Source organism: Phacochoerus africanus, chromosome 16 (genome assembly GCF_016906955.1).
Source record: "Phacochoerus africanus isolate WHEZ1 chromosome 16, ROS_Pafr_v1, whole genome shotgun sequence".
NCBI classification, from domain to species: Eukaryota; Metazoa; Chordata; class Mammalia; order Artiodactyla; family Suidae; genus Phacochoerus; species Phacochoerus africanus.
In genome coordinates this window covers 766,417-792,334 of record NC_062559.1, presented here as the reverse complement: position 1 = coordinate 792,334, position 25,918 = coordinate 766,417, and the positions used below count along the sequence as shown (strand labels likewise).

Sequence of the window (25,918 nt, the reverse complement as noted above, 5' to 3'; positions counted from 1 at the left end):
ACACCCGCAGAGGAAAAAAAACCTCACCGTCGTCCAGGGAGGAACCGAGGCTGGGCACGTCACTGGGCACCTGGCACCTCGAGCTCTCGGTGTCCCCAAAACGAGACCAACAAAACCAAGCTTCCTCTCGGCCTGGGATGTGGGGTCCCCCAGGTCCCAGCCCCGTCCACGCTCACACCTCAGGGGACAGGACAGCCACAGCTGGGGTGTACAGTGAGCATGCACTGCTGGCCCTCGGCCCCCCCAGGTCCAGAACGACCCCGGTTACTCAGGCAGACTCTGCTCCAGCGCAGCAGTGAGGACCACGCTCTGTGATGGGAGGACCTCCCTTCCGAGTAACGAGGCATCGGCAGTGACCACAGGGCAGTGGCACCAGGCTGGCACATCTGCGTGGGTGCCTGCGTATGTGTGTGTATACGTGTGTGTCTCTGCATCCACGTGTGTGTCCATAATTCTGTGTCTGTGTGTCCAGGTCTGTCTGCGTGTCTCTGTGTGTGTCTCAGTGTGTTTATGTGCATGCGTCTGTGTGTGGCCGTGTCTGATCCGGTGTGTATATCTATGCATGTGTCCATGTGTCTACATGTGTGTGTGTGTGTGTGTACAGGTGTGCTTTTATGTGCATCCGTGTTAATGTGACTGTGTCTCGTGTGGGTCCGTAAGTGTCTGTGTGTCTGTGCGTGTGTGCTTTGCAGGTGCCGGGTGAGGCTTTGTGACTGCACATGAAGACCCATTTGTTAATAACCCGATCCACTTCGAGTGTCCAGCTGGTGCCTTGGGTGTTTCCTGTGATTCAGACACACTTTGGGAGAGGCGGCGGCGGCGGTGCGGGTGGGGGGTAAGGTGGAAGCGCCTTGTTACGGATTCCACACGCCTAAAGGAGCAGAGAGCAGGCTCCTGGCAGGTATTTTCCCATAGGGAGTCTGATTTCCAAGAACAGACCCCTCGTATTAGGGGGCTGAGTATCTGCAGTTCACAACAGCTGGGACTCCCTGAAAATCTGACCTCAATTGGTCAAACTGTCCTGTTTTTTATTTCTGATGCCTTTTCAAGTTATGATGGCTCAGGTTTAATAGGCAAATAAATTATAGGGAGCTGTCCAGTTCTTTGAATTTCAAATCTTGGCTAGCGCTTCCTTGGCCTTTTTTTTTTTTTTTTTTTGTCTTTCTGCCATTTCTTGGGCTGCTCCCGCGGCATATGGAGGTTCCCAGGCTAGGGGTCTCATTGGAGCCGTAGCCACCGGCCTACGCCAGAGCCACAGCAACGCGGGATCCGAGCCGAGTCTGCAACCTACCCCAGCTCACGGCAATGCCGGATCGTTAACCCACTGAGCAAGGCCAGGGACCGAACCCGCACCCTCATGGTTCCCAGTCGGATTCGTTCACCACTGCGCCACGACGGGAACTCCAACCTTGTCCATTTTTAATGAATGAAACTTCATGCTCTGTGTTGTCTGAGTGTAAAATCTGACGGAGGCCAGTTGGCCTTTTCTGGATGGTCTCTATTTCCCTCACTGGTGGTTAAGCAACGTAGACAGAACCTCCTTGAAAACGTGCCTTTAAACTGTCGCATTCACCTTCCCCGCCTGCCTGCTGGCTGGCGCACTGCCTGTGACCCTGACCGTGAGCATGGCCGTCGCCGGGCTGGGCCACGGCAGCACTCAGCTTGCAGATGGACCTTCGCCCTGCCGTCCGGCCTCGAGGAGCTCAAAACTTCTTAGTGCCCGTCTTCGACCTCGAGGGATGAAGAGACGCTACGCATGGGTCCCGCGGGTCCCTGTCCCGCTTCCCTGCACCGGCTTCAGGCTCCAACTATGCAGGCCGCTTTATGCTGTCACCCAATTTTCTGGAGAAAAACACTCTGACATATAAACAGAATCTCTGCCAAGAGCATGCGGAGACCTGCTTCTCACCCCGTTTCTCAAAGACCCCAACCTCGTTTAGTGATCACTTCCGGGCCTTTCTGTCTCACACATAAAGAGAATTTACAGGCCTGGATGTCGCTGGAGCCGCCCACGCAATGATGCAAAAGTGTCACGAGACCCTTCGCTCTCTTCCTCCTTCCTCAGTGCAGCCCTGGCTGGATGCCCGCCTGTGCCAGGCACATGCCTGGCCCTAGAGACACACCAGTCATGGGATCCGCTGGGAAGCGGTGAGAGATCCCAACGGATTCCTCCACGAATAATGACACAGACCTGTCACTTCAAAAGCTCTCAGGAAAGCCTGAAGGTGATGGCCACAAATTGAACCAGTAAGAAAACAGAGTTACAAACACTAGAGGACGACAGCAAAGCGGCCAGGCCCGCAGAGGGACAGAAAGAAAGCACAGCGATTGGGGTCTCGGGGGCGGTGCAAACACGGGCACCACACTGCCCTCGGGGGGCCGGAAAAGTGCCACCAGACATCGTTCATAAAAGCTGCATGCAAAACAAAAGAGTCCAAAGGGCTGGATTTTAAAGGACTAATTAGGCAGCAAAACAGAGAGAGCACAGGAAAGGCAATTCTGATTTTAGAAAAGTGGAATCAAGACCAAAAGCATCAAACCCAACAAAGGCTCCTCTTAAAAGCTGCAGCAGGGAGTTCCCAACGTGGCGCAGAGGAAATGAATCCGACCAGGAACCATAGGTTGTGGGTTCAATCCCTGGCCTCGCTCAGTGGCTTAAGGATCTGGTGTGGCTGTGGCTGTGGCGTAGGCCGGCAGCTGTAGCTCTGATAAGAACCCTAGTCTGGGAACCTCCTTATGCTACAAGTACAGTCCTAAAAAGCAAAAAAAGAAAAAGCAAGGAGTTCCCGTCGTGGCGCAGTGGTTAATGAATCCGACTAGGAACCATGAAGTTTCGGGTTCGATCCCTGGCCTTGCTCCATGGGTTAAGGATCTGGCATGGCCGTGAGCTGTGGTGTAGCAGACGCGGCTAGGATCCAGTGTGGCTGTGGCTCTGGCGTAGGCTGGTGGCTATGGCTCCAATTAGACCCCTAGCCTGGGAATCTCCATATGCCGTGGAAGCGGCCCTAGAAAAGGCAAAAAGACAAAAAAAAAGAAAGAAAGAAAGAAAGAAAGAAAAAAAAAGACAAAGCAGCAGCAGGTGTGACGACTGTGGTGAAGACATACTGCTGAGAGGTCCTGGGCAGAGAGTCGAGACCCAGAGGGTGTAAAGGAAAGCATAGTAACAATGGAAGAAAGACATTTACAAAAACACAGTTTTGTCTGAGAAGTTGCAGCAAGTCAAAATAAAAGTAATTAGATTTTGAGTAGTATAATTCACATTTACATGTAATTATAAATTTATATAATTATAAACTATACATAAACCTACACTCTGTAAATAGTGAATACAATATTTTTTGAAATATCCATTAAAAATTAATACAGGTATGCGATAAACTAGACTATAAAGAAACCTCAAATTTTTAAAGAGTAAAAACTGAACATACCATGCTCTGACTAAAATACAGTAAACCTGACATTAATTTAAAGTCTAAAAATAAGAACACATAAATGTGAAAAATGAAAGTCTACGCTTACTGTTCGCAAAGGATATAAAATTACAGTTACATTGGAGTTCCCGTCGTGGCACAGCGGTTCACGGATCCGACTAGGAACCATGGGGTTGCAGGTTCGGTCCCTGGCCTTGCTCCGTGGGTTGAGGATCTGGCGTTGCCATGAGCTGTGGTGTAGGTGGCAGACGCAGCTCGGATCCCGCATTGCTGTGGCTGTGGTGTAGGCCAGTGGCTATGGCTCTGATTCGACCCCTAGCCTGGGAACCTCCATATGCCATGGGAGCGGCCCTAGAAAAGGCAAAAAAAAAAAAAAAATTACAGTTGCAGATATATTAGAACCAAAGCAAATCAGCACGCTGGCATCACACTGGTGCTCACAGGAGAATCTGCAGCCTTAAGTGCTTTTGCTGCTTTTTCATAATGAATAAGTAAAGCTCAGAACAAAACTGTTAGCATGAGAATTTTCATATAAAAACAATACATCTAAGGGTGGTAGCGAGAAGAAAATCCAAGAGATCATTCTTTTTCAAATTTGTGTTAAGAGGATAAAGGGAAAAATCAACGGCAAATATGTCATAACTACAGTGAATGATTTTTTAAACTATGACCCAACACTGTGGATCACACCCAGTTAGCGAAGGTGGAATTCCCATGAAAAGGACAGCAGTTCCCCGCAAACGCGTCAGTGCCCCAAACTCACACACCGAAACATGTGAGCGTGTCTCACCAACAATCTCCGAAGACAATGAAAGTGCTGGGAGCTCTACCTCCCAAGAAAGATCACTTCAGGACACACACCAGGCAGCCGACAATTCCTGCTAAAGAAAGCTCCGCCACAGGCGTCTGAGAAGAAGGAAGGCTATGCCGTGTGTATCCCGAGGCCCCAGAGCCCCGACAAAGCCGAGGAAGAAGCGTGGGTGTTATGACTCCTGTTCCTGCAGCTGGGTCATCGGGCAGAGTCCCCAGGAAGTTTAATAAAGGAACTGACTGCAAAGATGCAGCAAGACCAAGAGAACCAACATGCTAACGGTGGAGGGAGAGTTCTAGTTCAGAGCCTGGGGCCGAGGGCCGTGAACTTGGCCAAGCGGTGGGTGTGAGCCATCCCACCCTCCAGCCGGGATGCTCAGTGGCCCCGATAGGGGCCTGCAGCAGGAGGGGGCGTAGGAAACTAGAGACCATGGAGCTCCCCCCACCCCCACCCCCACCAGACAGGGCTCTGCTGTTAGACTGAGCTTCAACGTCCTCAAAGAAAGAAACCAGAAATGCAGCCCCGAAAACCTAAGCACGCGGTGTTCCCGTCAGCAATGGTACCCGCCTTCATGGTTCAGACTGGAAAACTATTTCCACTCAATACAGTCAGGGAAGAGTCACCGGCCTTACAAATAAAGATTCTGGACAGAATCAAACAAAGCAGGAAAACACAAAAAATACTTTTTAGGAGCTCTCTTCATGGCTCAGCGGTTAACGAACCCGACCAGGACCCATGAGGATGCAGGTTCTATCCCTGGCCTCACTCAGTGGGTTAAGGACCCGGTGTTGTGGTGAGCTGTGGTGTAGGTCACACACAGCTTGGATCCGGTGTTGCTGTGGCTGTGTCGTAGGCCGGCAGCTGCAGCTCCAATTCGACCCCTAGGCCTGGGAACTTCCATGCCAAGGGTGCGGCCCTAAAAAGAAAAAAAAATACTATTTATACAGGAAATCCATATAGAAAATTCCAATCTCTACATAGGTGTAAATTTTTTTTTGGCAGCTGCGCCCATGGCATGCAGAGCTTCCAAGGCCAGGGATCCAACCTGCACCACAGCAGCAACCCGAGCCACTGCAGTGAAAATGCCAGATCCTTAATCTGCTGCGACACATAGGAACTCCTGCATCTGTGTGTTTTAAACTTGTAATCTCACCAGTAATTTTAAAAGCTAAGTTACTATTTTTCATAACAAACAGGCATTTTAAAACAATGACAATATTAATACCGGTGGGAATGTGGTGACCTCAGTATCTGTCCACCCACGTGTCTCAGCTTGTCTGATTTCTCAGGGCTGTTCTCCCTGGAAATGTTCATTCGATGCGTCTGGTTTTTCTGCCCGGTTGCCACCTGTCTAGACCACATAAGGAGTTATTCCTGCCCTGTTTTCCCCATTCTCCTACGCCCTGTTCTTTGACCTCCTTGGTGCAAAATCAAGGTTATTCCGGACGGCGCCCCAGGCTCAGTACCTTTTCACCACAGAGCAGGGGGCAGTGCTGAACCCAAGTGTCTCAGACCAGCGGGGAGATGAGAACGGAAGTCAAGAGTGCTTGACCCGGGCTCTTGCCTTGTTTTATCTTTACAGAACAGACCATGGGGCTGGGGAGTTCCCATCATGGCTCAGAGGTTAAGAGATCCGACTAAGAACCATGAGGTTGCAGGTTCGATCCCCGGCCTTGCTCCGTGGGTTAAGGATCTGGTGTTGTCATGAGCTGTGGTGTAGGTTCAGACGCGGCTTGGATCCCGCGTTTCTGTGGCCCTGGTGTAGGCCGGTGTCTACAGCTCCGATTGGACCCCTAGCCTGGGAACTTCCATATGCCCTGGAAGCGGCCCAAGAAATGGCAAAAAGACAAAAACAAAAACAAAAAAGCAGACCACGGGGGCCCACCGTCAAGCTCAATACTCTGCAGGCGGAGCACAAAGGACCACAGATCCCACCCTCGCGAGACCGCAGGGTCTGCGGGTGAGCGAGCCCCCGCGTGAATGCACCCGCACGGCTCCCGGTCTGACCCCACAGGAGCCGGGGGCTTGGCGGCGCCCTCTGCTGGATGGACGTGGGCCGACGGGCGGACCCGAAATGCTTCTTAGGGTGACAGACGCAAGACTTTGGAGGGAAATGGTCTTTTCAAGGAAGCCTAGGGGGAAGGGCCTTCCCGGTTTTGTGCAGCAGCCCGACAGCTGGGCGGACGCAGCGGGCTCACCGCGCTGTCCCTGGAGGGAGTTCTCGGCTCCGCGGCGGTTCCTCCCTGCACAGGTGGGCGGGGCTTGCACACCCCCTCACATGCGAGGAGGATGGGACGGAATGAGCGTCCCGCTGGTTTCATCCTGCTTTTTTGTACCTAGGCCGACATCAGTTCTTCCTGGGAAACAAGAATCCCTGACTCTGCCTTCCACCAAGGCCCTGAAGACGCAGGCTTTCCGAGGGTGTGGGGAAGAGGTGGGGGAGCCCTTCTGGGCTGAGCATGGCCCCGTAGGAGGGTCACTCCCCTGGGCCAGGACCGTGGGGAGGGGGGCCTGCACCCTGCTCCCTACACACATACCCCCCCCAAGACTCCTGTCCCAGGAAGAGGAGGCACCTGTGCCACCGAAACGGGAGAGGGGGCTGGCGGCCAACGAGGAGTCGGGGCGCGCGTTACCTGGCTGCGCTGGAGGCTGCTGGCCGGCGTGGGTAGGTCTGGGGAAGGCTCGAAAGCTCCCGGGCCATCACCTGCTGGCTGGGGTCGTCCTGCCAGGCGAGACCTGCGGGGAGAGACGCACACACTGCATTAACATGAGGTCCAGTCTCCTGAAACCAGGGGTTTGGCCGCAATACCGTCAATCCGCCAAGACCCCTTCTCCCTGCAGTTTGTTACCAGGTCTTCTCCGGGAAATCCCAGCTCTCTGAGGCTCCTGGACCAGAAATGTGTGGGTGCCTTGCTCCATGGAAGAGCCAGGCGTGGCAAGGCAGCCCACCTACTTAGGTGCGAACCCCCACTTAGGGGGGCACCCCCACACTGCAGTAAGAAGAGACTCCAGCCAGGGGAAAGAGGGAAGCTCGTGGACCTGGACAGGTGCGGCCACAGCCAAGATACTCCTGCCCAAAGCGCCCACGGGGCCACTCTGCCTGCTCGCCGCCACATCCCGGAGACCTGTTCTTCCCAACCCCGTCCTGCTGACGAGCCACGCAGTGGAAAGGAAATAACGGGTATTGTTCCTGTGAAAGCAATTATCATGGGGCTTAATGTACTGTATCTGGGAGCCAATTACATTATATTTATACTCAAATGTTATGACAAAGAGATTTGTAACAAGGGCGAAGTAGTTATGAAGGCAAAAGCCATGTGATTGTGCATTAATTACATGCACTGCAGATCACATGATAATTACGCTCCGCATTACCAAATAACTCCCAAGAATAATTATTATGCAATTTGTACATTTTAGATCTTATGGTAACACTTTAGTACTTAGAACTACCCCATGCAATTATCCATAATTATCTAATCACTAAATATCGTGTAATTACAGAGATATATTTTTATGCCCCGCACAAAAACACACTACCAAAATCTTCAAATCAGGATGCTGTGCTTGTGTGTGTGTGTGTGTGTGCGCGCACGAGTGCAAGAAGGTCCAGAGCTCGCTGTGGACACGTGTCCCGGGGGGCGTTAAAAGGCCAGCTCCTACATACCAGCCGCCTTCACGAGCACACTTGAATCGCTTTTCAAATGCAAATCGGACGGTTTTAAATTTACACATGGCAAGAATCAAACAGTTGGAACCGTTCGAAATCTCCGAAGGCCCACTGGCATTATCCAAAGTGGAAGCTGTTGGGAGATGCACCCCCAGGCTGCCTCCTACGGGAGCCAGCGAGCCGCTGAATTCACGAAGTGGTGTCTGGAGAGAGGTCACCACGGGGAGGCACCGATACCCTCCCCACGGGATTACATGTGCTCGATAATGAGCCAGGCCCTTTCGTTTGCCAAAAGCAACTAAAAAGGCCCCACAGGAATGGAGTGCCTGTCATTGGTCCACTCTCAGAGGGGCTCTCAACTGGAAGGGCACCTGCAAAATTGACATGACAGCTAGCGCTGTGGACGCAGACCACGGGCCTCATAAACCATGCCAGTCCCGAAAGGACGGTCTTAGTGTTGTTACTATCTACCAGCAAACAGAAAACACCAGGCACGCCAAAGGAACTTCCCATGAAAAAACCTCATTTTTAAAAACTTAAATAACACGGAGGTCCCGTCGTGGCACAGTGGAAACAAATCCGACTAGGAACCAGGAGGTTGCGGGTTCGATCCCTGGCCTCGCTCAGTGGGTTAAGGATTCCGCCTTGCTGTGAGCTTTGGTGTAGGTCGCAGGTGTGGCTCAGATCTGGTGTTGGTGTGGCTGTGGCGTAGGCCGGCAGCTGCAGCTCTGATTCGACCCCTCTCCTGGGAATCTCCTTATGCCACATGTGCGGCCCTAAAAAGCAAAAACCAAAAAACAGAAAAGCTTAAACAACAGAACTTCAATAATATTTGGATCTAGAGAGCAGAGAAGTCTGCCCTGTGCCGATTCTGGGGTCTGCAAGGAAGCCTCGGTCACAGCAGGTGGCCGCCTGGGAGAGGTCGTCCGCTTGTGACATGATCCCTGAGCCCAACGGCAACCTCCCACCCAGACTGCTAAGCTCTCCCGGGGGCAGGAGGAATGGCCCATGGGTGGGGGAAGCAGAGGTGGGCAGAGGTGAGGGCTCCACGTCCACCCTGAACTTCGCTCGAGGCTGGTCATTGGGAAGATGAGGAGACACACTTGACCTGCTTTCCTGCCAGGTACAGCCAGTCCCTGGAAGCCGTGTGTGTGGAAGGCTGGGCAGGGGAGAGAAGACACAGGCGGGCCAGGGACCTGGGGACCCGAGAAACAATGGGGGCTGGGCCCTGGTTTCCCGTCATCTGTGATCTCAGACCCAGAGCCGAATCAGCAGCTTGATGCCAACGAGGCCCCAGCTAAGGTCGCTTCTCTAGCAGGAGGGCCAGGAAGGAAGTGACTTACAGACTGTGGACAACACAGCACCAATCCAGCCAGACACCACGGAAGAAGGCGCCCCACCCCCACCTGTGCCCCACCCCCACCCGTGCCAACAAAGCCGAGAGGCAACCTGGGCACCCTCCCTCTGAGGCAGAGGGACCTGCCACGTCGTGAGCAACCGAGCAAAGAGTGGGGCTCCTCACCCCTCGTGTCAGTGGAGACCCCCCAGCAGTGGGGACAGAACCCTCCCTGCAGGTGTCAGCACAGGTCCGCAGAGAACCTGGACTACTGTGTCAAGTGTCAGCAACAGAGCCCCACCCCTGACCCCACAGAGCAGTGCCAGGAAAAGCCAGCTGAAGCACAGAGTTTAAATGAAATCCAGACTCTCATAATAAAATACAAAGATGCCCAGGTCTCAACAGAAAACCACTCTTACCAAGACCAAGAAAACGTCAAACCAAATGAAAAAAAGAGACAATCAGGAGCAATGATGCTGGCATCAGGGAGGTGTTAGCATTATCTGACAAGGACTGCAAGGCGGCCCTGATCAAAAGGTTTCAGTGAACAATCATGAACACTCTTGAAACAAATGAAAAAACAGGAAACCTCAGCAAAGAAAGTAATACGAGATGAACCAAGATAAAGTATTATAACTGAAAAATGCAAGGATCAAAATAAATAGCTCACTGGAAGCACTGAATAGAAGGGTGGCGGAGACAGAAGAACCAGTGACCTGGAAGAAAGAACAGCAGAAACCACCCAATTCCGGCAACAGAGAGAAGACGGTATGAAAAAAAAAAGACAGAGCCTCTGGGTTGTGGGGCTATAACAAAAGATCTAACATTCATGTCATCAGAGACCCAGAAGGGGAGGAGAAAGAAGGCAGAGCCGAAATGGCCCTAGAAAAAGCAATGGCTGCAAATTTCTCTGTTGGGGCAAGTGACGTAAACCTAAAGGTTCCACCCCAAACGGGATAAACCTAAATCTCCTCCAAGACACATGATAACTAAACTTCTGAGGACTAAGCACAAAGGAAAAGATCTTGACAGTAGCCAGAGAAATGACACCTCACCTACGAGGGGAACATAGTTCAAACGGCAGAGGAGTTCTCATCGGAAACCATGGAGGCCGCATGAAATCACATGACATTTTTCAAGTGCTGAAAGAAAAAAGCTGTCAATCCAGAATTCTAAAAATCTACCTCTCCAGATACCCAGTGAAAATACAGTTCAGGAATGACAGGGAAATAAAGACATCCTCAGATAAAGGAAAATGAGAGCATGTTTTACCAGCAGACCTACCCTAAAAGAATTGCTAATAAACTTCCCTCAATAGAAAAGCGATGAGAGAAGAAGAAACCTTGGAATATCAAGAAGGAAAAAGAGCATGAAAAGTAAAGCTGTCCAAAAAAAAAAGAAAAAAGAAAAGAAAAGAGGAGTTCCCGTCATAGCTCAGTGGTTAATGAATCCAACTAGGAATCATGAGGTTGCAGGTTCAACCCCTGGCCTCGCTCAGTGGGTTAAGGATCTGGCGTTGCTGTGAGCTGCGGTGTAGATCACAGATGCAGCTCAGATACTGCATTGTTGTGGTTCTGGCATAGGCCAGGTGCTACAGCTCTGATTAGACCCCTAGCCTGGGAACCTCCATATGCTGTGGGTGCAGCCCTAGAAAAGACAAAAAAAAAAAAAAGTAAAGCTGTGAGAAAGTACAATAACATTCTCCTGAGTTTTCTAAACTATCTTTAACAGTTGAAGCAAAAGTGATTACATTGTTTGATATGCTTTTAAATATATGTAGAGAAAATATTTTTTAAAAAATAAAAATAAATATATGTAGAGAAAATATTTAAAATAATTATAATAAACAAGGAGGAAGAATCATAAATGGAGGTAAGGGTTTCTATACCCCTGCTCAAAATGGTAAAATGACAGCCCTAGTAAATTGTGACAGTTTTGTATATATAATGTACTCTCCCTTGCAACCCCTAAAAAGGCTGTCAAGAGTTACACTCAGAAACACTATAGATAAATCAAAATGGATCTGTTAGAAATTATTGACATAATCTAAAGAGAATACAGAGAAAAAATAGAATAGAAGACAAAAAAATAAAACAGGAGTTGAAGCCTTAAGAAATCAATCATTACATTAAATGTAAACAGGCTAAATTTCCAACAAAGACAGACAATGACTGAGTGGATTAAAAATGCATGACCCAGGAGTTCCCATCATGGCTCAGCAGCAAATAATCTGACTAGCATCCATGAGGATGCACATTTGATCCCTGGCCTTGCTCAGTGGGTTAAGGATCTGGCGTTGCTGTGAGCTGTGGTGTAGGTCGCAGACACGACTCAGATCCTGTGTGGCTGGGCCTATGGCTGTGGTGTAGCTATAGCTCCGATTTGATCCCTAGCCTGGGAACCTCCATATGCCATGGGTAGAGCCCTGAAAAAAAAGTAGACCAAAAAAATGCATGACCCAGCCATAGCCACATGCTATTTATAAGCAATTTTCAGGGGAAAGTAAAAGAATGCAAAAACATATATCATTAATGAAAGGAAAGGAGCAGTGGCTATAGGAATAGCAGATCAATTAGTCTTCAGAACAAACAGAATTACCAGGGACAGAGGCGTAACGTAGTGATAAAAGGGTAATTCCACCATGAAGACACAGCAACCTCAAATGTACACGTGCCCAACGCCAGAGTTGCAAACATGTGAAGCAGAAGCTGACGAAATTGTCTACACTGTCATCATCCCAGTCACTCTGTGGGACATGCGCGCCTTTGTGCAGCGAAGATGGACCCATCCCTGAATTTAAAATAAAACTCAGCAAGATGAAAGAAATCAAAATCATTTCGAGTATGTTTGCCGATCACAGTGGAATCAAACTAGAAATCAATAACAGCAAATATAACAACAAACTTTCCCAAACACTTGGAAATTAAACACTTCAAAATAATCCATGAGTCAAAAAGAACCCAAGGGAAAAAAACACAGGGAACTGAGTGAAAGTACAAAGCAACAAAATCATCGGGGGTTGTGTGGGGGGGGCGGGGAGGCACCGTTAAAACTGTACCGAGTGAAATTTTTAGCACTAAATGCTTACATGAGAAAAAGTCTCAAATCATCTAGATTCCCACATGAAGAAGCTAGAAAAAAAGGAGAGCAAAATAAACCCAAAGCAAAGAGACAGAAGGAAATAACAAAGAGAAGCAACCATCACAATGGAGAAATCGGTGAAAATAAAATCTGGTTCCCTGAAAAGATGGGTACAATTGGCAAACCTCTAGCACGACTGACAACGCAAAGGAGAGAACAGTCACAAGTTACCCAGCAATAAAACAGGCTCTCAGCACAGAGCCTCAGACCTCATAAGGGAACCAACAGGTTCACCTACACGGGAACACAGCAACATAATGAACTGGACCCATTCCTCAGAAAACACATATTAACACAACTCATCCAGTATGAAGCAGATCATTGGACAGCCCTATTACTGCTGAGGAAATTTAATTCAGAATTTAAAACCTCCCCCGTCGCTCAGGGGGTCAAGGATCCGGCGTTGCCGTGAGCTGTGGTGTAGGTGGCAGACGCAGCTCAGATCCCAAGTTGCTGTGGCTGTGGTGTAGGTTGGCGGCTGCAGCTCCAATTAGACCCCTAGCCTGGGAACCTCCATCTGCCACGGGAGCAGCCCCAGAAATGGCAAAAAGACAAAAGCAAACAAACAAACAAACAAACAAAAAAAACAAAAAAAAACCTCCCCCGTAAAAGAAATCTCCAGAACTAGATAGTTTCACAGGATAATTCTACCAAACATTTAAGGGAGAATTAACATGGATTCTACACGATCCCTTCCAGAAAAGAAAAAAGGAGGCAACAGTTCCAAATGAATTATGTAGCTAATATTAACCTGATAGCAAAAACAAAGACAGGACCAAAAAGAAAGAAAGAAAGAAACCTGCAGACCAATACCCCACATGAATATGGACATGAAAATCAGTAAGATAAGAGTAGCATATAAAATAGATGCAAATAATTGTACATCATGGGGTTCATTCCAGGGATGCAAGGCTGGTTTAATCCAAAATAAATCAATCAATTCAACACCTACTCATGATGAAAATTCTCTGAAATATAGGCATTGAGGGTAACCTCATCGACTGGATAAGAAACCTCTACACAAAACCTCTGCCATGTGAAAGTTCCCGTTAAGAGAGTAAAACACAAGTACGAAGACGGAGAACATAGTTCAAACGACACAGTCACCAAGTGGCCAGTCTTGAGAATACACACAGAGCTCTCAAAACTAAACATTAAAAAAGTCCAGTTGGAAAATGCTCGGAAGACCCGAAGAGGCATTTCGTTGACAGGGACACACAGATGGCACGTTGCATGCGAAGACGTGCAACCGCGAGAGCCGTCGGGGAAAGGCGCCCAGCGAAACACCAGTGCCCGCTCATCGGAAGGACTGGGGTAAAAAGCAGCGACAACACTAGGCTCTGGCGAGGAGCTGGAGAAACGGGATCCCCGAGACATTTCTGGTGGGATTGAAAAAAGGCACAGCCACCCTGGGAAAAACCGTGCGGCAGTTTCTTAAAAAAATAAATGTGCACATCATACGACGCAGCAGTCGGACCCTCGAGCGTTTATCCCACAGAGAGGAAGATCGCATGCACACACACACAAATTATATAGCAATGTTTATCACCGTTTTATTTAAAATACCCCATCACTAGAAACAGCCCAGATGCCATGCAGTGAGTGAGGGTGAAACCCACAGGTCTGTCCACACCGTAGACTGGCGCTCGGCAGTAGAAACGCCACGATGAAAAGGAAGGAACTGCAGACCCAGTCACCGCCTGGAAGAATCTCCGGAAAATCCTGCTGAGTGAACCAAGCCCGTCCCCACAGGTGACTTCACTTACATAACACACGTGACCCACGCTCACGTGCCACGTCAGGCAGGTGCCCCCGACCTCTCGCCACTCACAGCCCCGGGTGGCCGCAGATGGGCAGGTAACTGGCCAACATCCAAGCTGACATGAGATAGTAACATAACAGGCACGAGCACACAGCTGTGGAAATAAAGCAACCAAGAGATGCGTTTGGGACCAGAAACCGGGAAAACTTCATGGAGCAAAGCTGTATTTGGACCCAGGCTGGAAGGATAAACAGAATCCTAGCAGATGGAGAGGCTGGGAAGCGCCCCAAGATAACAGAGGAGCGGGAGGAGGCGGCCGCAACACACAGTTGGTGAGGGTGTGCGTCCAGGGATGGGGTCGGGGACCTGGGGTGGAGCGTCGGGGTGAAGCCACAGGAGGCCTGGACACCACACCAGAAGGGCTGGCATCTTGTGCATCCAGCGGGCAGCCATAAAGAGCTACCAAGTAGGACAGAAATTCCAACTGTGTCTTAGAAAGATGATAAAATCACCATATTAAAAATTTGGGGAGTCCTCATCGTGGTGCAGCGGAAACAAATCCGACTAGGAACCATGAGGTTTCAGGTTCGATCCCTGGCCTCGCTCCGTGGGTTAAGGATCCGGCGTTGCCGTGAGCTGTGGTGTAGGTTGTAGACACAGCTCGGATCTGGCGTGGCTGTGGCTCTGGCATAGGCCGGCAGCTGTACCTCTGATTCTACCCCTAGCCTGGGAACCTCCATATGCCGAGGGTGTGGCCCTAAAAAGCAAAAATAAATACGTACATACTTACATAAACATTTTAAAATAATAATATTATCTATCCAACAAGCCAGGCACTATCCTAGTATTTCTTGTTTAATCCTCATGATTCGTGAATAATAAAGACAGCAGAGAGAAGGAAAAAGTGTTAGGTAAGGGTTGTGACCTCACAGAGGGGGGACCTCATGGTGCGGGGACCTCACAGAAGGGGGAACTCAGGGGGGGACATCACGGGGGGGGGTAATCTCACGGGGGGGATGTCACCGAGAGGGGACCTCACAGAGGGGAGGACCTCACAAAGGGCGACCTCACGAGGGGGGACCTCACCGAGGGTCCTTGAGGCCAAGTGGCAAGGAGGCAGCGTGGGCAGGGCCTGGGCTTCGGGGGAGGAAGGGTGTCAGCACCTGGGGACAGCCTTCAGCAGGGCTGACTGTCCCGGGAGAACAGGGCAGGATGGAGGGTGACCCCAGGAGGGAAGAGGGTGTTTTCTCAGCATCAGCCTGTTTCCCTTCACGGGAGAGAAGCCAGACTCACAGTCCACCCCCGAGGCCGGGGCCTGGCCTGGCGTCCAGGGAGCCCCAGGTCAGGGCAGCGCAGGGCTTGCGTGGGTGTGACTCAGGGTTTCACAGTCGTGGGAGATGCTAGGCATCGCTATTTATAAGTTAGGCTGGAACCTTTGCATCCAAGACTTTCAAACACGGAGCCATATGGTTTACGATCGTTTTCTCTGCCTCTTTGAACGGTGTTTTCAAAGACAGCGTTCAAACCGTGCAAGCCGTCGGTCTCGTTATTACACATTCACACTTCATTTGCACGTTGAAAACTGTGATTATCAACTGACTTTTGACTTCCTTGTAAATAACTTCTTCCTCCCACCTGGCACCCCTTAAATTTACACCCCTTCCCGTAAGCCTGGCTTCCAGGAGCTGCGCATCACCACTGCTGGGCATGTTCCGAGAGGGCGCGGCCGGGTTACGGAAGGACCATCGCAGGGGAGACCTTTAAAGACGTGAGCGGCAGCAGCGGTCTCTCCGAGGTGAATCCCTCGCAAGGTAAATCGCACGCCCGAGACCGTCCCCGCTGGTACCCAGCGCGCCCCTCGGCTTCCGGGCGCTGCGCAGGGAGCGGGGGCAGCACGCGGGCGGTCACTGGCCCTGAAAACCACCCACTTGGCCCCAGACGGGGAGCGTGGCTGAAGAGCTCTGGCCTCTCTGTTGTAAAATCAATCATTTACAGACGTTCTCTCTTACACAATCTGAACATCAACGAAAAAAACATGGACGCATTTGTCACTGTAGGAGAGAAGGCCCTGGAAAGTTTCCATCTGCCAGGGCGAGTTTAAGAAGGCAGAGAGGACGCACCTGGAATGTGAAATGCATCTCGATAGCCTTTGGTGGTAGAGCAAATTCCATCAACATTATTAGTCAGGACGAGCTTTCTTTTAAAAGAGAAAAGCTGAATTAGGGTCCAGGGTAATTAAACTTGGTTTCCATCTTGGGACGTGTCTTTGTGTGTGTGTGTGTGTCTGTGTGTGCATGTAATTAAAACACTGCACCATGAGGGCCTCCCGCCAGGGGGACCACCGCGTAACTGCCCTCGTGAGTTTGAGGGACTGAAAACACAGCTGCTGCTGACTTGACGGAGTGCCCTAGTGTTTTTTATTTTTATTTTTATTTTTTTTTGACTTTTTGGCTTTTCTAGGGGCACTCCCGCGGCATATGGAGGTTCCCAGGCTAGGGGTCCAGTCGGCGCTACAGCTGCTGGCCTCCACCACAGCCACAGCCACGCGGGGTCCGAGCCGCGTCTGCCACCCACACCACAGCTCAGGGCAACGCCGGATCCTTAACCCACTGAGCGAGGGCAGGGATCGAACCCGCCACCTCATGGTTCCCGGTCGGATGCGTGAACCCCTGCGCCACGACGGGAACTCCTGGAGCTCCCTATGTGGGCTGCTCGGCTTCCTGGGCACAGAAGCACAGCTCCATAGAGCAGGACATGGCGGGAAATTGCTAAATAGCTGATGATGTAAACTGATAAAGCCGATGGAGGCAGAAGCAAACTGGGCATTTGGTTTTCTGGTCTGTGAAGACCCGACTGTGAGGAAAGCTATGGTGCCTACTCTCACGATGGCACTTACGTCCGAAAGGAGGGATAATCGCTGAACACACACACAGTGAAACAGGGAAGTTTGGATTGTGACAGGTGCTGTGGAGAAAGTCAACGGGTTATGCGTGGAGAATAGTCACATGGGACAGGCGAACGGGTGGACAGGTGAACGGGTGGACAGGTGAACGGGTGGACTGAACGGGTGGACAGGTGAACAGGAAGACAGGTGAACAGGAAGACAGGTGAACGGGTGGACAGGTGAGTGGGTGGACAGGCAAATGTGGTGGACAGGTGAACAGAATGGGCAGGTGAACAGGCAGACGGGTGAACATGTAGATAGGCGAACGGGTGGACAGGTGAACAGATAGACAGGTGAACACAGTAGATGGGTGAGTGGGTGGACAGGTGAGTGGGTGGACGGGCAAACGTGGTGGACAGGTGACCAGAACGGACAGGTGAGTGAGTGGACAGGTGAACAAAGAGACAGGTGAACAGGAGGATGAGCAGACAGGTGAGCACAGGGACGGGGTCATTAGAAAGGGCAGGGGAGAACGGGAGGCCAGCAAAGACGAGGAACAGGGGAGGGTTAGGGACGTGCCTCTGGTCTCCCCACCCCCAGCCTCCCCTCGGCTCTGTCCCACTTCCTCCCCTCAGGGCTGCTCCCTGAGCTGCACCCCCCCGCCCCCCCGCCTCTCACCCAGGGCCTTTGCAGTCAGAGACTTAGAACTCAGACGTCGGTCAAATGGAAGTTTGGAAGATGAGAGTCTCATCTCGGGATTCAAACCGGTGGCCGAAAGAACGCGCCTCCCTCCGGGACGGGGGTCTGGCTGACCTGAGACGGCCCAGCCCGAGCTCGGCTCCCCGGAAAAGCCTCTCCTGGAAAACGCGATTTCCAGCTACGCCGAGGCACGGATCCATGAGATTTTGGAGACACCTTCTCCACCCGTGACAATCAATACTGCATGCTGGGACCCTCCAGCCATGACATGAGGCTGTGTGATATCAAGACACATTAAAAGTGGCTGATCTGGGCAAGGCTTCGTTCACAGACCGATTGATTGATTGATGATACACATGTCTCCTAAGGCTCTGCGTTGTGTAGCAAAATACTAACGCCCACAAAAATGAAACGGAAGTCAGCACTTAAAGGGAGAGGGCACCAGCCTTGTGCAAATGACAGTGGGGGGAAAAAGAAAGAAGTGGCAGTGGGGGACCTGCAGAGTCAGGCCCCTTGAGGTGACAGATGAAGAGGATTCGAAGGTGCCGTGGGCTGCGTACCCCCTAAGTCCACAGGTAGAAGCCCAGCCCCCAGGGCCCGGTCCTGGGAGGCGGGGCCTTGGGGAGGTGACGAGGGTCTCACGAGGTGGGGTGGGGGGTTGCTGCCCTTAAGAGAGGGACAGACTTGAACTCCTTCACCCTGTGGGAGAGGCTGGCGGGAAGACAGCCGTCTACAAGACAAAAACAGTGTCCTCACCAGATAAGCATCTGTGGCGCCCTGACCTTGGACTTCTGGTCCCCAGGATGTGAGCAGCAAATGTTTGCTGTTTCAGCCCAGTCTGAGGTCCCGTCTGGGGCCAGAGCAGACAGGCCAGGCTGCCTGGGCTCTGACCCCTAACTGATCCCAGGCATGCTGGCCCGGAAGAAAGTGCCAGTGCTGGCACGGCACCCCCTGGGGAGGCCGAGGAGGCAGGAGAGCAGAGGAGGGAGCATCTCGGAGAAAGTGCAGACAGAGTGCCCGGTGGCAGGACACACGCACTTCCCCTGCACGCTCACGCGGGTGAACAGGGACCGGAGGGGGAAACTGAGGCCCAGAGGCGGTGAGCAGCTTGCTCACAGGCACACGGCCGGTGGTCAGCAGAGCCAGGCCGTGGGCAGCTCCCGCATCTGTCTTCCTGCTGCGCAAGGCGCCCAAGCTGGGGAGGGGGGCACAGGAAGGGGGAGAAGGTACCTCCCCATCACCATTTACTGTGACTACAGAAATCGCAAAAACACACTGAACACAATTACAACACCCTATTTCAAGAGGGAAAGAATAAGGGATTGCACCGAAAATGGGAGAAAATGAGGGTTTTCAGATAGAGCCCTAAACCACAGCTCCCCTCAGTGCCTGCGGAGGCCGCAGGGGCAGCAAAGCACGGAGCAGGACAAACGCTTCTGCCCAGTGCACGTCCTGCTCTTGGTTTGTAGGTGGCACTGGTGTCAGCGCAGGCCCCCCACGTCCCTGCCTGGCCTTGGAACGCAAGGCCTTCCCGCAGAGGCAGAAGACACGCGCACCTTCCTCTGGCAACCCCTGGAGAAACGAACGGTGCCGCCAGCACCCTGCCAGCTGGGAACGGACACCTGTGTGCCCTGGACCTGAGACGCAGGTCGGCGGGGGAGGTAGGGGCGCTGAACGGGGACACCACCGTCCCATGGAGGAGCCAGGCTTCCCACGGTCTCCATATCCCAGAAACAGACTGGTATTTGAGCCCTTCTTTCTGCCTTTTTTTTTGTTGTTGTTTGGTCTTTTTTAGGGCCGCTCCCACAGCATATGGAGGTTCCCAGGCTAGGGGTCTAATAGGAGCTGGAGCCGCCGGCCTACGCCAGAGCCACAGCAACACGGGATCCGAGCCACGTCTGCGACCTACACCGCAGCTCATGGCAATGCCAGATCCTTAACCCACTGAGTGAGGCCAGGGATCAAACCCACAACCTCACGGTTCCTAGTCGGATTCGTGAACCACTGAGCCACAACGGGAACTCCGAGCCCTTCTTTTAAAATGTTTGCAATGATTCAAAACATTTTAAACACTGTGAAGGCCAAACAAACAAAATAAAATGAAACAGAAGTTCCTGTCGTGGCTCAGTGGTTAACAAACCTGACTAGCATCCATGAGGACATAGGTTCGATCCCTGGCCTTGCTCAGTGGGTTAAGGATCTGGCATTACTATGAGCTGTGGTGTAGGTCACAGACACAGCTTGGATCTGGCATTGCTGTGGCTGTGCTGTAGGCTGTCAGGTGTAGTTCCAATTCGACCCCTAGCCTGGGAACTTCCATATGCCATGGGTACAGCCTTAAAAAGACAAAAGACCAAAAAAATAAAAAATAAAAACAAAGCAAAACACATCCTCGCTCACACACACATGCACATCCATGTACAGGTGCACACAGTACACGCACATACACATGGTCATCTATACACTTGCACACATGAACATACGTGTGCACACGTGCACATCCATGTGTGTTCATATGCATGCACATCCATGCACATGCGTAGACATGCACACATGCATGTCCACGCACATGCATGTACTGCATGCACACATGAACACACATGTGTACTGTGCACATCCATACACAGGTGCACATATATACACACATGCTCACTCATACACAGCCATGCACATGCACATGCAGGTATGCACACATGTGCACGTCCATGTACACACGTGCACATCCACACACACGCACAAGTGCCCACATCCATGTACACACATGCACACATGGGCACATCCATGTACACCCTGCATACCTGCACACACATGTACTCACACGTGCACATTCGTGCACACACATGCAATCTGTGCAAGACATGTATACATCCATGCCCACGTGCGCACACCCACGTACACACATGCAACGTGCACGCGTGCACACACATGCACACACATGCCCACAGCCATATCCGTGTGCAGGCACACCACCACCTGGGAGCTGGTTGGCCTAAGAGCCTCCAGTCTGCCTTCTAAGCAACCAGGAGAGTAACGAGGACCCCTGGCCGGTGTCTGTGGTTGAGGGCAGAGGAGCTGGCAGGCTGGCAGCTGCCCTCTATGACATCGTCACCGAGGGCCGGGCAGACTCTAATTAGCATCTTTTGTTAGTGGTCACTACGTCCTACGTTCAACAAACTTACTGAATGCGTTCCTACTTCAAACGATTTCACTCTAATTTGACAAGATATGACAGGCCCTTCCCCCAGTGTGCGCACGTGCTACACACGACATGTTCAGTGTGTACAGCACACGCATGCACACACACACGCGCCCATGTTCCTAACCTCATGCTCACGCGTTACTGCATGCTTCTTACAGATGTGAAAAAAATAAAAACATCTTTAAATGCCTGTCCATAGATGCATTGTTAAATGAACCAGCAACTCGAAATGTGACGTAGTCATTAAAATATTTAAAACTACCACAATTACCAAGACATGCTTACACTATCAAAGCAGAGTGGGTGGCGGGACCCTGCGTCTGTGTCTGAGGCGTGGGGAGCTGCTGTCTCCGGGAGGCAAGAACGTGGATGGGCTCTTAGGTCCGCGTCTCTGTACCGTCTCTATCCCTCCTTTTTGGCCACGTCCTCAGCGTGTGGAAGTTCCCAGGCCAAGGACTGAAGCCCCGCCACAGCAGCAACCCAAGCTGCTGCAGTGATTCTTAACCCACTGCACCACAAGCGAACTCCCCCAGATTCCTTTGACCGCGTTATTTATTTGTGTAATTTGAAAGCATATGACACATGTATGAAAGAAAATGCAATTCATATCAAAACAATGCCGACATTACACAGAGCAGGAGGGGGCAGCCTCCCCATCCCCCAGAGCCAAGGTTTTGCACACGCCTGCCTGCGTATGCGCACACGCACCCACACACACACGCCACACACCACACAGACCCCCACTCACTCACTCAGAGAGAGATGAAAGATTCTTATTTTAAAAAGATAATTTTTCAAAGAGAAGCTTATTTGTTACAAAGAATCTCAAGCTGAACGCTAATGGTTTTTGCCCTCGTCTGGTCTTTTGATGTGACATGAAGCACATTTCATTTCTGAGCCACAGTCCTGATATGTTCTTTCAAACTGACATCGGCTAACACTTAGCACTATTCCTTAGCAGCATTTTATATAATTCTTCAAGCCCTTATAACTCTGCCTTCCCAACTTTGTGATTAGGAAAGACAATTTCATTTACTTCACTAGCTGGCAGGAAACAAATCAACAATTCATTTGCCCTTAACGTGCTTGTGGGAAATTCTTCTCAAAGAAAAAAGGTGCAAAAATCATTGACAGCGAAGTGAATACATGTTGACTTGACTCTAACAAGGACAGAGATTAAAGCTCTATGGAAATCTTGGTGGAAATAGTATAAAACAGAGTTTGGAGACAATTCCACATGGAGGCTGAAAGAAAAACCCCACCGCAGAGGGAAGGGACTGAGGCACAGGGTGGGCGGTGCCACCCAGCAGACGCTCAGAGGTTGGGTGAAAGCCCACAAGAACGTGCCCACCTGCAGGGGAACAGACCCCATGGCTCTGGGGACAGGGGGCACCGAAGGTCCTGCTGGAGCCCAGCAGGCACCAGTCCGACCCAGGAAGGGGCTGCTCTCCTGCTGTCAGCGTCACTGCTGTCGTCTCTCTGTAGACGCATGTAGACTCAGAATGTGCTCAGTGAGCAAAGCAAGCAGGCGGGTTCTGGACCGCCGGCACCGCTCCCATGGCTGGACACCTGCAGCTCGTGGTCTGAGCCACGGATGCCCATTCAGGCCAGGCAGAGCCTGAGGGTCTCGGCCATGTGAGGGCCACACGACAGTGGCCTGGCCTCCTGGTCGCCTCGCGTGACACTTGTGTTCCACTAAAAATAAGAGGTGATCACAACCTCACAATCGAAGGTCCCTGTCATCTGCCCCCGAGCAGCTCCCTCCAGTTGCCATGGCAACCCTGGCATTCCCAGGCACACAGAGCGCCAGAGGCCTGTGGTGGCCTGCCAGCTGCTCCAGGCCTCCCTCACGTCCACGTCCACCGCGGTTGGAGCCAGGAGAGCAGCTCCGAGCCCCACCTCACAGGCTGGCCTCCTGGCACCAATTATAAGCCCTCCCAGGGCCTCTGGGTGATGGCAGAACAGTTCTGCGTAGGCGGAGCTGAGCTTATTGCCACTAAATTATTTCTGTGCAGTCAGTGGCGCCCTGGGAGCCGGGCCACGTTCTCATCTGCTCCCCCTCTCCCCCCTGCCCTGGTGACCACAGGCACACAGGTCTCCCAACAGCTCAGACTGACACCCCCCCCCAACCCTGGGCTCAGGGGCCGGCCCTGCCCTGCCCGTGGCCACAAGAACGGGACAGGTCCGGGGCTGCAGTCACAGCCAAGGGCAAGATCAAGCAGGGCGAACCGTTAACCCAGTGAGGTCGGATGGAAGACCACACATGCTCCCTAAGGAAGCGAGCGGTGTGCAAACCCGGGCCGGTGCCTGCACCTGCGCCAGTGCTACGCAGAGTGGACTGTCCCGAGATGAGGCAGCCTGAGATGCTGGACAGGTTCTTGCCGGGTGGTCTGGCTCCCCTTCCCCAAACTGAGGCTCAGCAGGTGAGAGTCTGCTTGATCCAGGCTCCCCTGCCTCCCCATCAGATGCCAAGAACCAGAATCAAAGGTGGAGGCACGACTCCCTTGAAAGGGAATTGACCACGCAGGACAAAGCAAACCCAAATCACCCGACCTCTTATTTCCCAGCTGTACCCATAGATTGCGCAGAGAGAATTTAGATAAACAGAGTCTTTGCTCCCATTCCACCGACCTGACCTTGCAGACCCACCTCGGCCCCTCGTGATCTGGACTTGAACCTGGGCATGCGTAGCTGAAGCTGCCCACGCTGAACCCGGAACCAGAGTGGGGACCTGGCCACAAGATACAGGGAGGTGTCGGTGAGTTAGCTGTTGGCTGGTTAGTTTTGAACTCGTTCCTGGCTCAGGACTTCTGGAGAGGAGAGAGGGACACACCGAAAGAAAGTGTCCTGGCCACACCCTGGCCTGATTCTCACGAAGCAGCTCACCTGCCAGCTCCGTCCCTACCGGGTCCATGGCTGGTGGTCAGAAGGAACTCACCAGAGTTGTGGCACTTTCATTTAAAGTATTGATTCATTTGGAATTTTTTCTTGCCAAAAGAAATAAGAACTCGGAGTTCCCGTCGTGGCGCAGTGGTTAATGAATCTGACTAGGAACCATGAGGTGGCAGGTTCAGTCCCTGGCCTCGCTCAGTGGGTTCACAATCTGGCATTGCCATGAGCTGTGGTGTAGGTTGCAGACATGGCTCGGATCCTGCGTTGCTGTGGCTGTGGTGTAGGCCGGTGGCTCCGATTCAACCCCTAGCCTGGGAACCTCCATATGCTGCGGGAGCGGCCCTAGAAAAGGCAAAAAGACAAAAAAAAAAAAAAAGAAAGAAAGAAGAACTCAAGTATTTTTCCCCAAACAACCAGAATACAACTTCTTGAACAATCTGTCTTCCTCCTATTGATTTAAAAAGTTATCCTCATCATACTCAAGTTCCATATGTATTTGAGTCTATTTCTAGACTCTGGTCTGTTTTTCTAATAAGCTCTGAAGCTTCACTTGAAAACCTTCAATAATTTTCTCTACTCTGGAAGAGGCTGCAGGGCACTGAGCTCATTCTTTTCTTGAAGATTTGAAATAATTTACCTGGGAAACCGACTAGCCTGGTCCTTTGGGCGCGATGAGTGTGGTGGACTTTGTATAACTGGTCGGCCTTCCAGTATCAGCGGTCTGTTTAGGTCACCCTCGTCTTCTGGGACCAGATTTAATAACTTTTGTCTTTAAAAAGAAATTATTGCATTCAGATTTTATTTTTTAACTTTATTTTATTGGAGTACAGTTGACTCGCAAGGGTCTATTAGGCTCAGGTACACAGGAAAGTGCCTCAGTCATACATGTAACTACATGCATTCTTTTTTCCATAGAGGTTATTTTCCTGAGCACTATTGCAGGTTCTCGTTAACCTTCGATTTTATAGAGCCATTCAGATTTTATATGCATTTGTATGCTTTTACAAAGCACTCACCTTTTCTCTGTTTTAATAATTGATCTTTGGCATCTAATTCTAGGTATTTGTGTTCTCTTTCTTTTCTCTTGATCAGCCAGCACTTTGTGCAATTTCTTGTCCTCCTTTCCACCTAGAGAACTGGCTGTTAATATGATTTTTTGATTTTACTGACTTTCCATATTTAATCCATTATTTTCTGCTTTGTCGCCACTGTTTATTTCTCATGCTTTCCTGAGTGTGTCTTGTTCTGTTTCTAACTTGACCAAATGCTAGACTTATTTTCCCACCCTGTCTATTGCAGATATGGTGGGGACACCATGCATGGCCGACCTGGGCTGTCCCTTACTGCTCCTGTCAAGGCTACAAGAACTGGACACACACCTGGGGGTAGTGGTGAGAAGTTCTGGCCCCTGAAAAAGAGGGGCATCTCCCCAGGGTGCGTGGAAATTACGTCCTTTGCTGTAAAAGGAAAAGCCACTTAAGGAAAATTCCTCTTGTCTCTGCTCCTCCCTCCTTCATCACAAACAAGATGCCTGGACTGCAGGAGACAGTTGAGGTTGTCAGGTCACAAGGACAGGGGTGAGAAGTTTGAAGAGCTGATGTGCTGAGAACTGTGGGGCATAAACGAGAAGTTGATCAAAGCCAATATCATGGTCCAATTAATAGACAGCAACATCCAATTTCCTTGTGCAGGGACATGAGAACTACTTGTGTTGCTGTGCCCGCTGCTGGATTTCTTTCCTTTCTATTTTATTTTATTTTTTATTACTCAGATGAATGTATCACATCTATAGTTGTCTAATGACTGAAAGCACGTCTGCCTGGAAAGTGATATGGGTGATAAAGGCTATGGCTTTTCCTCTGAGCACTGCTTTAGCCATACCCCACTGGTATTAAATGTAACACATTTGTTTATTATGGCTACTTTCCACTTGTTCTTTCCCATCTAAGAACGATTTATGGGAGTTTTACTTTTCAGATGGAGCACTAATTCTGCACCTGTAAACCAGCTATTTGTTGAGAGACCCCAGATATAATTTGCCTGCAAATAGGTCTATCAAGAACTGTCCCTAATTCCTTCTCACTTCATGTTCC

The 25,918-nt window shown here is 51.0% G+C and overlaps 1 protein-coding gene across 1 annotated transcript in view; it reads right to left on the bottom strand.

Moving 5' to 3' along the window:
- PTPRN2 (protein tyrosine phosphatase receptor type N2) overlaps positions 1–25,918 on the bottom strand; it is a 711,364-nt gene that overhangs the window by 488,857 nt on the left and 196,589 nt on the right. The window contains exon 4 of the mRNA XM_047763645.1: positions 6,876–6,978. Coding sequence (XP_047619601.1) covers positions 6,876–6,978 — 103 coding nt within the window. The remainder of the gene's footprint in view (positions 1–6,875; positions 6,979–25,918) is intronic.